This window comes from Macaca mulatta, chromosome 5, assembly GCF_049350105.2.
Source record: "Macaca mulatta isolate MMU2019108-1 chromosome 5, T2T-MMU8v2.0, whole genome shotgun sequence".
Lineage (NCBI taxonomy): Eukaryota > Metazoa > Chordata > Mammalia > Primates > Cercopithecidae > Macaca > Macaca mulatta.
Window position 1 is genome coordinate 116,987,697 of NC_133410.1, and position 14,110 is coordinate 117,001,806.

Here is a 14,110-nt window from a genome sequence, read left to right on the forward strand (position 1 = left end):
CAAGGCATGTTTAGCTGGTTTCCTAAACCAGCATCCCTAGTTCAGCTCACAAAGACTGAAGACCAGCAGCAGTGTGCATGGCCCAACGCAATGCTCCAGGCACAGGGCTGGGGCTATTCTCTTCCCTCCACCCCGAAGCCCCCACAACACCTAGAGCACACTCAGGTGCGTCTCTGCTTCCTCTGAAGAGATGTCCCAAATAAGAACTCTGCACTAACGAATATTTCCATAGATGATGTCTAGATGTCTATCATTACCTTCCAACTACATCCCCAAGTTAAAAAAAAAAAAAATGTACAAATAATTTGCGATCAAATCTGTCTCCAAGGTAACTATTTTGAACACGAAAAGGACAATATCTATACTGTAAGCCCAATCAAATTACTGAAATGTTTTGTGCACTAATAAAGTTATTCATAATTGAGCATAAATTTTTTATTAATGTGCTACTTTACATGTATTAACAAAGGTTATAACCACTTTCTTTTCAAGAAAGGAAATTTTTTCATTATTTTGTTTTTGAGTCAAAATAACGTTTTCATTAGAAGCATTTCATGAAACTCTTCCCTTTTCAAAATTCACACCAACAATATTTTTAAATGGATTTTAGCCTCACAACTTCAATACAAAATTCTTCTCATACCTAACCAATGCCAAAATAAGCATTCAAAAGGTTGCTACTGTTTTTCTCTTCTAAAAAAGATACATAGAGTGAATGTTTTGGGAATTAATGCAAAAATAGCATGAATCAAGAGGAACTGGGAGCATCTGCTCAGTCTGTGGAAATGTGTTATACACAGATTCTATGTGTAAAGACAAAAGGACTCAGTCTCTAACAGGAATATAAAAAGAATCTTAAACATGCAGATGCTGCCAGCTTCTAGCACATTCCAGTGACAAATCTCAGTTTCCAAAACCACTACTAAACATCTGAAAGGACCAAAACCACCTCAAAGTGAGACAAGATATCTGGACAACAGAAAGTTGAACTCCCTGCCACATGAGCTATCCACTTTATTTGGGATTCATTAGGATTTCCACAGACAGAGCTATTAGAAACAACGTGCTCTTCTTCAATTTGTACATATAAAACCCTTTGTTTCATGAAATGTCCTTTAAAACACAAATAGATCCCAAGCCAGGCCAGGAAAAAGTCTGCACATACCTGGACACCTCACCTCCAATCTGAAAGCTCCAGTCACCCAGCACTGAAGGGGGCTCAGGGAGGTCCTAGGAGTCCTCCTGAGCAGGGGATCAGTAAACGACCTACACTCTACTATTAATGAGAGGTGAATTCTGTAACCTGTAAGTCTAGAGATATTATAAATTTATAAGTATTAATTTAATTTTAAAATGTAACACAGGGTACCCAGAACGTTTTTTGTTTGACTTTGACAGTCTAAGATCTAACATATGTTGTATCTAGAAACAGACAACTGTTTTTGTTTTCACCTGGAAACTGGCAGGCAGGGCAAACAACCCGCACTACATGAAAGTGGTAGCTCTCGCCTCTCATTTTAATCTTCCTAAAGAACTCTGAACATGTTAATACAATGATTCCACATTTTAAGTTTTCCTTTAAATACTTTCTGTACTTTTTTCTTGAGCCAAATCTGCCCAACAGATTTGAACACAAGGGCACATTCATATTTTTATGTAACTATTAAATTTCTATTATCTAAACTACATGCATCCAAAGCATGAACACCAAACGACATTCTGGCAACACTTTAAAACTAAGCTGCAAAGTCTGGCTTTTATGTGCAGCATAAAACCCACTTAGAGCACTAAACCACCATTTCTTAAAAAGACAAACCTTTAAATAATTTATAGCACTAGTAAATCTAAAGTTCCTAGTAGATTTTAAAACAGTATTTAAAATATCACTTTAGATTAAAACCAGCAGCAAGAAGTCTACTTCCTTATGTCATAACAAGCCAAGTTAAAATGCAATACTAGCAGGCCATCTAGTGACCAATTTAGGGTCTAGGAAAATAAAAAATCCTGATTTGTTAGTGTCTTCTATTTTCTTAAATAAATACATACCAAACAAAGAAAATGAAGATGCTGTGAGAAAACGCTGAGAAATGCAGTCTTTATATGAATGACCACTTTATCTATCCCGATTATATTACATAGTCACAGTGAAAGAGAAGGCAACCCAGAAAATGACAGAGAATTCTTAACTTTATGTAAAGTACCCATGGTAACCAAAGGACCCATCATCCCATATTATCCATTGTACAGCATACTAAAAGCATTTTTCTTGGACAATGAAATAAATACTGTATCTTACTGAAGACCATTAAACTCTTCCAGTTACAATTCACTTCCGAAGAGTCTCTCCAAAGGAATACAGAGCAACAGATAAAAGCAAACTCTACCTACCACTATTATTTCCATGAAGACAGTGCTTTTCAAACACTTTCATTCTCTGGGAAGTCCCAGACTATAGTACTTTCTTCTCTCTAATAAAAAGTGGTATACAATGGGAAATATATACAGTGTTTGGTCTTTGTCCTCAGTTCTTGGCACAGAGCTCCTAAAGCCCTTGAAATCCCCTAAGTGATCAATGTGTCTCTGGAGTGCTGAGGAGAGGACTCTTGGCTGAAGACAGCTTCATGATGGCGGCTGGGACCAGAAAGTCCAAGTCACCATCACAGGGTTGAAACTTTCAGCCTCACTCTTCTCCCCTGACCTCTGGGGAGCAGAAAGGCATTAGAGAGATTGAGTTCAATCACCAATGGCCTATGATTTAATCAAACATGCAACTTAAAGCCTACATAAAAACCTCTAAATGATGGGGTTCAGAGAGCTTCCCGGTTGGTGAGCACACGGAGGTACTGGGTGGGGGGTGGGGTTGAAGATCATGGAGAAAGCATTGAAGCTCTGCCACCCCTTCCCTGCACATCTCTTCCATCTGGCTGTTACTGAGTCTATAAGAAACTGGGAGTAGCAAATAAAGCATTTTACTGAGTTCTGTGAGTTGTCCTAGCCAATGATCAAACCTGGTGTGGGGACAAGGTAGGGAGGTAGGAAACCTTGGATTCATAATCAGCCAGGCAAGAAAGTGGGTAGCCTGGGCACCCCATTTGGGCTGGGATCTAAAACAGGGCAGTGTATAGGAGTGAGCCCTTAACCTGTGAGGGCTGAGCTAACTCCAGATAGCTAGAGTCAAAATTAAATTGAATCACTGGATACCAGATGATATCAGAGATTAAACAAACTGGTTATTGTGAGGAAAAAAGTCTTCAAAAGTCTTACAAAACTAAGCTTGAAAAGGGGATAAAATGTACTTAGCTTATTTTAGAAATAAAGTTGTCATTATATATAGTATAACCCTTTACCACTTAGATTTACGTTTTAGGACTTACATAAATCATAATTCACTAGGCAAAATGTGCCTCTTTCCAAGGAAAATTAGATAACCCACAAACACCTTTCTTATTGCACTTACACAGAACAAGCATTTCACACTAGCTGGGCACAGGTATGAGCAGTTTATTTCTTTAATGAACATTCTTTCCAACCCAGATAGTGTTGTCTTTGATCTGTCCAAGTACTTTAAAAGTACTCAAGAAATAATCTTTCTAAGGTCAACAAAATGCCCATGCCGCTTCCATTTCTTAATCCCAACTACAGTTAGGGAACAACTGATCAAGGAATGTGAAAGAGAGTCAGAGAAAAGATTCTATTTCAGAAATAAACTAGAAATGGAAAGAATCTGGATACTAGTAAGGGCAGTGTAGTAGAAACATGAGTGTGTAGGCTGCAGAATCAATCAGAACTGTGTGCAAACCTCACTCTCTCTAATTGAACTATCTGGGAGAAATAACTTCACCTCTGGAATCTGTTTCCTCAGCAGCAAAATGAAGATAATTATAAATACTTATCAGTTTCAATGTAAATTGGATGCAACAATGCCACTGCAGTACCTAACACAGGGCCTAACACATAGTAAGAGTTCAACTGATAAGTTACTGTTGATGGTCTCCATCTCTGCCTGTGACGGTTAATACCGTGTGTCAACTTGATTGGATGGAAAGGATACAAACTACTGATCCTGGGTGCGTCTGTGAGGGCATTGCCAAAGGAGATTAACATTTGAGTCAGTGGGCTAGGAAACGCAGATCCATTCTTATCTGAGTGGGCACCATCTAATCAGCTACAAGCATGACTAGAATATAAACAGGCAGGAAAATGTGAAAAAAGAGACTGGCCTAGCCTCCCAGCCTACACCTTTCTCCCATGCTGGATGCTTCCTGCCCTCAAACATCAGACTCCAAGTTCTTCGGTTTTGGAACTCAGACTGGCTCTCCTTGCTCCTCAGCCTGCAGAAGGCCTACTGTGGGACCTTGTGATCATGCAAATTAATACTTACTAATATTAATTTATAACTCATATATATATATGTGTGTGTATATATATGTGTGTATATATATGTGTGTGTGTATATATGTATATATATGTGTGTGTATATATATTCCATTAGTTCTGTCCCTCTAGAGAACCCTAATATACTGCCCATGGCATTCTCTTTCAGCACACACGTTTATATATTCTTTTACATAATGCTGGTTAATCTAGGACCCCTAACCTTCACCTCCCTACTCCAAACACATACTCTAAAGCTGCATAGATTTAGTTATTATTCCTTGCTTTAAAGCAACATGGTATGTGATATATTCACCCCCTTCACCTCCCCATCTATATTTAGATTGTACTATGTGTCCTCCCATAGCCCACCTTTGGAAAACCTAGCAAATGTCTTTGTGATAACAATGAAGTTGAATGAACTGAATTTGCTACCCCTGGATAGAGGGAGTTCGATATGAAAAGTACACATTATAGCAAGTCACTTTGCAATGAAGTACAGTGGGCAAATGCACAACTGGCATCTCTAAGGATAAACTTTGAGCTGAATGTCAGGTATTCACTGGTTTCTCCATGTGCCCTAATGCCCACTGGGATTCAACTTAGTGAGAAAAACAACCAAAAGAAAATAAATGCCAGATATAGTTGTGTGTATATGTGTATTTCTTCCTTCAATTGCATTTTAAAATTCTACATCATGGTATAACAGAAGAGAAATAAATGAATCTATATATGGTCATTCTAGTCTATACACTATAAACAAAATAACAGTGGTGAAGACCAAACATTAAGGTCCATGAGGCCGGAATGTTTATTGCTTAATTCACTGCCACATCTCCAGCGTTCACAAAAGTGCCTACCACATATAGCGCCATCGATTAAATTAACTAAAAAAATCAACTAAGTACAACAGAGAAATACGCATGCTTTCATTGGGAAGTGAAGTCATTTATTCAGAAAACCATGTAACAAATATTGAAAAGGAGGGTGACACCAAAAGAAAGCTATCAAATTAAGTAGGCATTTGCATTTCTTCTTTTGTCACCACCCACCTTTAAGATAAAAATTAACAGTTTTTCAAAAGAAAATTTCTCTCTCCTAAATGAACACAATCAGAATCCCTTACTGGATGTAGATTTAATTACATCTCACTTAAGTGTAAGGAGAACACTCCTGAAAGTAAAAGCCAGAGGTGAAAGAAAATGACTGAAATTCTAGATGCAGAATCCAACATGTCCATGAACAAGTTTCTTCATTTCTCTGAACCACTTCAAATGTTTACTGTATGAATAAAATTAAACAACATATGAAAAGAGCTTAACACAAAGACCATTTGGAAAACTACCACAGTAATTCAGGTGAGAGATAGTTGGAAGCTAAATTAGGAAAAAAGGCCATTTCTCCAACTGAAATAAACAGAACAAGTTATTTTAAAAGACAACATACTACATATATATGTCCCTTATAATAAGGACTCAGCAAATGTTAATTTCTTATCTATCCTTCTTTTTCAATGAAACTGTCCAATCATCAGATTGTCTAGCAGGCATAATATAGATTAGTATCCATATGAAAGGAAGAACAATTAGCATAATCATTAATTAGGTACAAATAAATTAGGAGAAAGGCATTAACTAAGACCACAGAGATAAGACAAGCAATAGCACCAAACTATGAAGAATTGTGAACACAAATCATCTCTCCTCTTTATTTTATCTTATTTTCAGTGATGTATTTTATTTTATTTCATTTTTTTATTTCATACAGGGTCTCACTCTGTCATACAGGGTCTCACTCTGTCATCCAGGCTGGAGGGCAGTGGCACAATCATAGCTCTCTGCAGCCTCAAACTCCTGGGCTCAAGAGATCCTCCAGCCTCAGCCTCCTGAGTGGCTGGGACATGCCACCACACCTGACTACTTTTTAAAAAAATTTTTCGGAGACAGAGACAGGATCTCACTATGTTGCCCAGGCTGGTCTGGAACTCCTGGCCTCAAGCAATCTTCCTGCTTCAGTTTCCCAAAGTGCTGGGATTACAAGTGTGAACCACCACACCTGGCATACAAATTGTCTCAATTCCATAAACAATGGGAAAATCAGTAAGTGTTTTAGAGCAAAAAAGGGAAATGCTTCGACTACACATTAGAAAGATGATTTTGTGAATATCATAGGATGGACAAAAGGGCACACAGAACTGGAGGTGTGGTAACCAGTTAGCGGAATATGGGCTAGTATGATCCTAAAATCACAGTGTCAATTTACCTTCAGTTTTTAAACCATCAGAGAAAAAAAACAAGATGCAAAGTCCTGTGCATCACAAATACCACAGGAATCTGTATTTTCATTATACAGAATTATAGTTAAAAACCAACTGAACCCTGAACACAATGTGGAATCCTGGATTGAATCCTGGAACAGGAAGAACGTTAGTGAAAAAATAAGTGAAGAGCTGCAAAATTTTCTCAAAACCAAGTTTTGTTTTGTTTTGTTTCAAGAAAAACTTAAAATTATCCTCCACCCTGAAGAAAAAAAAAGAGCTTATACATAGGGAAAGTGTCAAACCCAAAGGATACTACTCTAAATAGGGCCCCAAAGAAGTGATTACGAATTTAAAGTGAGAAAGATGGGAAGAAGGTGGGAGAAACCTGTGGCATCCAACACAAATCAAGTTTAATAATCCCATAAACATGTCTGAACTATCTGGAATTTATAGTCAACGATTAATAAGCCCCATAAAATTATATAAAATGGTATCTATTAAATATGTACATTTTTCTGAGATTTTATAAAACACTTACGAATCACTAGATATTTTAAAAATCAAAACAAATAATAAAACTGTATAGCCATCCCTCAGTATCTGAGGGGAATTGGTTCCAGGACCCCTTGAGGACACCAAAATCCACAGATGCTCAAGCGATATAAAATGGCACAACATTCACGTACAATCTACACACATCTTCCCATATACTTTACATCATCTCTGCATTACTTATAATATCTAATACAATGTAAACATTATATAAGTAGTTGTTACATTGTATTCTTTTTAAAATTTGTATTCTTTTTCATTGTTGTATTAATTTTCCTGAATATTCTCAATCCATGGTTGTTTGAATCCACAAATGTGGAACCCACAGATATAGAACCCCAGATACAGAGAGTCAACTTTGTAACACTGATATGGCAAATTTCAAATTAAAAAAAGATAGGCTCAGTATACAAAAAAACTCAAACAAAACTACAATCAAAATGAAAAGGAAAAATACTAGAACTATAGTTTCAATAAAAATGAAATGGATTTAATATCTATGTCTAGAAATAGAATTTTATACAAATTTCTAAGAAAACAGCAACGGAGTAAAACTGAAGAGAAAGGATAAACAATGCATTGAAAACAAAACAGATTTCAAAAGAGAGCATCACCTAACAAATGAAAAGGCCAGCCAATCTACAATCATAAACTTTCTTGAGCCCATTGCAGAACTGAGGTGAAAAAAAGCAGTGAGATGAACTGCTTCCAAGTGACAAGTCCCACCAAGAAAAGACCAGGCACATGAACTGCTTACCTTTAGCAGAACATGGGAGGAAGAGGTGGCTACAATAAAGGCAGGTAAGAGGAAAAGAGCTAAAATGTCTTTAAAACTTTTAAAGGCTGAGTGTGAACTAGTGTGACAGGCTTAGTACAATTGAGGACCGGGGGTACCAGACACAAGGGGTCCTGAACTCACTCACAAGCACGCCTATGGCAGGTGCTCAGAACATAAATCAGGAGGAGGTCTAGAGACTAAAAAGAGTCTTCCTCAGTGGGGCACAGGCAAAAACCTATGCTCACTCACCAGACCCTTCTTTCATAACCACAAAAGCCTTAAGCTAATGAAAAAGGAAAGGAAACCCTCAAACCTTCCCAGGGTCTTCTGTTTCTGGGGGAGGGGTGGAAGCAAATATGGTCTGCCAAAAAGAAGGAGATGAAGGAAATCCTTTTGGGCCCAAGATCCGGCATTCATACAAACCAGGTAGCCAGTACAAAACAGATACAAAACATGCTAATGCATGTGAGGAAAAGAAAACTCCCTTCCAAGCCTCCCAGGGTGAAAGCAGAGATTAGCTGTTACGCAGGGAGAGGAAGAAGCACTGAGGAAAAACCCACCTCAAGACTCAGGAGCACACAGGTCGCGCCTTAGACTGAAGTTGGGCCAGGAAACTGAGAATCATCACCACTTCCCAGTCATGAGCCTACCACCAAGTGATAAGCCACAGCAGTATGCTGCTGAGAGACGAACAGGAAGAAGACTCCTTCTGTGGTACAGGTATACAGGGAACACTGAGGATGAAGGAGGAACACTAAGAAAAACCCAAGAGCAGGCCAGGCCCCACGCTAAGTACAAGGTAGAAGAGCCCACCACTGCAGAAATTTGAAGCCTGTGATGCAGTAAGAACAACTTCATAAGGAATAAGGACTGCCAAATCCAGCTGAGGGCTAAATCAACCTACTACAATAACAGTATGACAGAAAATGAAACATGCCCATGACATAAACACTACCTCAATCTCTACTGTACATCTAGACACAATGTGCATTCACAAAACATTACAAGATACACCAAAAAGCAAGAAAAACTACCCACTGTCGAGAGATATGACAAAGAAATCTCAACAAAATGAGATTCAGAAATAACACACATGTTCAAACCATAAGGCAGGATTTTTTTTTTTTCTTTGAGGCAGAGTCTCACTCTGTCACCCAGGCTGGACTGCAGTGGTATAATCTCAGCTCACTGCAACCTCCACCTCCCAGGTTCAAGCAATCCTCAATCTAGTACTTTTTAACTGGGATTAAGTTAAAGGATCTAATGAAAAAGTGGACAGCATGCATGGAGAGATGGAGAATTTCAACAGAAAAATGAATACTGTCAAAAAAAAAAAAAGTCAAATAATGAGAATTGTTTTTTAATGACTATCAGAATTTAAAAATTCCTTCTATGAGCATATGAATAGATTGGATACAGTTAAGGAATCAGCAAACTTAAAAATCAGTTATTAGAAATTATCAAAGCTAAAATGTTAACAGAAAAGGGATGAAAGAAACACAGCATCTAAAAACTGTGGGACAATATATTATTTAACATATGGGTAACTAGAGTACCAGAAGAAGAGTGAAAAAGGCAAAGGAAATACTTAACATGATAATGGCCAAGAGTTTCCAAAAACTAATGAAAAAAATATGTATCTACCCAAGCAGGTTGGGGAATTCTAAACAGGAAGAAAAAAGACTTAATTAAATACAAGACCTAGACACATGATATTAAACTCACTAAAATCCAAGGAGTAACAGAAAATCTTAAATTCAAACACGCAAAAAAAATCACACAGAGGAACAAAGAAAAGAATTACATTATACTTCTCATCAGAAATGAAGCAAACAAAAAAAAAGGAACATCTTTAAAGCACTAAAAGAAAAAAAAAATCTGTCAATGCAGAATTCTATGCCCAGTAAAAGTATTTTCTAAAAATGAACAAACAGATGAGAAAGACTGATAAAAAGCCTTTCCAAATTCATTCCCCTGTGCCTCCCAGTATGCCATGGACATAACTGAAATCATGATTTCTAACACACTTCCGAGGAGTTAAACACTCTTATGTCTGTTTCTATCACTTATAATGTAAATTCCTCAAGGATGGAGACACTGCTGATAAATCTTTGCATTACTAGCGCCTAGGACTGTAAAATCTACAGTGGTGGGCTTTTAATTAGTGTGTGGTTGATGATGGATGATGAAAGAATGGACGCTGGGACAGCTTTGGAGAGATGAGAAGGAAGCTAAAAGTAGAACAATAGGATTAGAACAAGAGTGCAGAAGTCATTTAAAAAGAAACCTAGAAGGCAGAGATGACGAAGCATAAAACCTCCTGGGATGTCTCAGTGACCTGCAAATAATGATATCTGAACAGTAAATACAGAGAAAAACATCAGAATATATCGATTTACATTATTTATATTTATTCAGCTACAATGTTTGGATAAAATAAAATAGGAAGCAAAGTCCCACATTATCTACCTGGTAGATATAATGTGGAAAAAATCAAAGGCTAAATGTTTATAATATATTCAGACAAAGAAATTTCTTTAAAGTTGTATGTCGAATATATCCAGTAAGACAGACTAGATGAAAGAGGTTTATAAGATACACTAGATGAAAGAGGTTTATTACAGGATTTTGTAGACTAAGAGGAGGTTCAAACTCCAAAACCCAGTTAGGACAGAATGAGGAAAGATGGTACCTCATTTTCTGTGTACCCCTAGGTCAGGACTGAACAGCAAAGGGTGGATGCATGACAAGGTGACAGGGTAATCAGTGACCCAAGACCTCTACCCACACAGAGGCCAGATCCTCTCCAACTACAGTGAACTATGTGACCCTCTAACGAAAAGGGGAAAGGGGACTGAAGGTAGTATGGACAAAGCACAAGGGAAAGAAAACTTCTAAAAACCCAGACTAAAGTCTGAAGGAACCCTGCACTTGTTAGTGGGCCTGAGTACCCTGGAGAACATCAAGCCTCTTCATGCCTCCATATGTCCAGGCACCCAAAGGTCCTTATGTCCTAGAAACTTACATCCTCCACAGGTCCCTCTCTAGAATCCACCCATAAGGAGATCAGCATGTTATCACAAGGAAAATGTGGGCGCTCTAAATGTCTAAGAAAACTTAACTACTTTGTATACCTCAAATTGAAAAATATAACACTATCAAGTTACAGGACTGAATAATCATGGCTGGATTTTCTGTTAGGTATTTTTCTGTGGTAAAATTACTGGTAAAGTACAAGACTGTTTGACTCCTAAGCCTCCTGAGGTTTATACTGATGGGGATATTTCATATACCGCACATTCACGGTGTTCCCCACAACACCTCACACTGACATACAGACACAGAACACCGCTGGCATTTCAAAGCATTTAAAATATAAACGTTACTCAACATTAACACCACCATTTTTTTTTTGGAGGGGGAAGATTATGAGAGAGATGTAATTTTTCTCTGATGATTCCTTCTTTCGTCTTCTCTTACCCGTTCCTGTAGAAGTTCCACAACTTGCTGGACACAGTCATTTACATCACAGGAGTCTGTTTTCAGCACCAACTCAGGGGCTTCTGGCTTTTCATATTCAGAATCGATCCCAGTGAAACCTGTGAAAGGTACCAGATAACAGAGTAGGGTGGAAAATAAAATTAAAATTGCTTTGTTTTCTCAGCGCAGACCTCTGCTACACTGAAGTTAGTATCTGCGCTGTCCTCCAAGTCACAGGATTGTAGTAATGAAGTGTCTTTCTTGGGAGATTTCTAATTAAACTTTTTTTTTTTCCTATACTGGGGGCCATTTTAAACTGCAAAACTACCCAAAATAGCATAAAAATGTAAAAAATCTGGCACCAAATAGGCTGCACAAAGAAAAACTGCTTATGGTTTGAGAACTAAACCCAGAAGGTAAAGTGCTGCCTCGTCGATTTTCGCTGGGAACTGTGTCAGGTGTGTCGGACGTGCTGCACTGACCGTGAAAGTGCCAGGAGTATTGATGTGGAGATTACAAATAAATTTTGTCAAGTAGGCAAATTCATAAATATCAAATCCACAAATAGTAAGAATCAATTCTACTACTTTTGTCACCTTTTTTCTTTCTTTTTTGTCTTAAAAAAATGCCCAAGTTGCCTGTGAAGATATACGGAATTAATACCAGGTGATTCAAAGCATCTCAATTTCTCTACAGGACATGGACATAAAACCAAACGTGACAAGATTATTTTCTTCTCAGTGCAAAAACAAACACTAAGTCAATCTGTCCAGTATATTCATAAGAATTATCCATGGACAAATTGAAGCTCTGCAGGCTTCTTTTGCCATCAGATAACAAGTGTTAAGTCAAATCAACTACTATCTGCTTAAACTAGACATAAATAAGGATAGTAAATAGATCACAAAATAAATTACACAATCAAATATAATTTTAGTAATAACCACTATTTAGATTTTTCCTATGGTATATGTGTTACCATATAACTGCTAAGAAAAGAGCAAATAGATGACAATTTCCCAGAGAGGGTTAGCCGAGTTAAAGATAGGCTATTCCTATCTTATACCCCTGACCTTACCTCACACGTAAGTCATTCAAGGCTTGTCTATCTTGGAAAGCCTAGGTCACTCTTAGGTTAGAATGGTATGCATGAATTTAAAATCATTACCATTAATATTAAGAAATGCAGCTAGCAAAAGAGTTCAATAATATATACTACAAACCTACAGCGCACTTATTTCATTTTTTTCTATTTCCTATTTCTAAGCATCCCCTGCAGTCCTGAACTCAAGAAAAAATTTCTGCATTACCAGTATTCCCATTTAGCAGTGGGTCACAAGAAAACGGCTGGGGAAAAAAAAAAAAAATCCGGTTAAGAACACTAATTGTTAAGCTCTGATTCTTAAATGCGACGATATACTGGAATTACCGGGTCCCACCCCATGAGATTCTTATTTCACTGGTCTGGAGTACAGCCTTGGCACTGGATTTTTAAAAGTTCCCAAGGAAATGCTTACATGCAGCAAAGCTTGACAAGCACTGGGTTAGAAGAGGTGGCTTAACATTTTAGAAGCCCTGGAGTTCTCCTACTAGATAATTTATCCATAAGTGATTACAATGATAAATGTAAATTCTGAGGAAAAACATTTAAGTAGGTAATAAAAACTATCTTAAGTAGTCATCATGAAAATAATTGAGATAACATAATGAATGACACAAGGATATACTGACTGTCCAATAAATGTCATGTAAAGGTCTGTAACAGCCTGAGGCCCTGTGAATATACACAATCTTGTCTGTCCTGGAATGTTTACCATTACAGCTTTGAAACAGAGTTGATAGGGAACTTGTTAAGCACCATTTACAAGTAAAAGCTTTTTAAAAAAATAAGTGACTCTACAATCAGGAACTCCAGCACCATGGGAAACCTAAATATCAGTGTATGCATACAGACACACACACACACATTAACCTAAGGAACATTTTATCAACCTCTACTCAGGGGAATACAGTCAATAACTGAGAAAGTAAACAAGAAACTGGACTAATACAAACACACTCCCAGTTATACAGTACAAACTGTAAGAGACTCAAGAGCATTGTGGACAAGGTCTTATTCATCTTTGAATACCTGGCACCAAATATATACCTTGCAAATAGAAAGCTGAGGACTAAACTCTCATTTTTTATCTTGCCCAATTCCTATCTAAGGGGCCTGGGAAGTCATGCCCTACAAACCATAAATTTTCATCAGATAGGTTTTATTTAACCCTATATATCATGACTTCTTTTCCAACCTGACTCTGGCATAACATTGCAAGACAAGAAGAAAATCAAAACATTTTCCCCAAAACATGTTTCTTTGTCATATTTTGAAATGGCCCTGCAAAGCTGTTTTTTGTGAGGGGAAATTTGTATCTTTAAAGATCGTTATTAACAAAACCGTTTTTTTTCTTCCAGACCCTCCCAAGAGAGATTAAGATCTGAACAGGAAACATCTGTCATCTGTTGGCTCTAAGGGTAGCCACTGTAAGACTTCAAAAGAACTTTGGTCTCCACAATCTTTATCTTAACCTGAACATTCTCTTTCTATCAATCCCAGGTCTTTAGACAAACCCAATCAATTGTCAACCAGAAAACATTTAAATTCACCTATATCCTAGAAG

The 14,110-nt window shown here is 37.5% G+C and overlaps 1 protein-coding gene across 6 annotated transcripts in view; it reads right to left on the bottom strand.

Annotated features, from left to right (window-relative positions):
• The window catches only part of PAPSS1 (3'-phosphoadenosine 5'-phosphosulfate synthase 1), a 103,598-nt gene that overhangs the window by 54,185 nt on the left and 35,303 nt on the right, over positions 1–14,110 (bottom strand). For all 6 annotated transcript variants that reach the window (XM_001085840.5, XM_078002074.1, XM_015138979.3 and 3 more), the window contains one exon: positions 11,445–11,563. In XM_001085840.5, the coding sequence (XP_001085840.5) occupies positions 11,445–11,563 (119 nt within the window). The remainder of the gene's footprint in view (positions 1–11,444; positions 11,564–14,110) is intronic.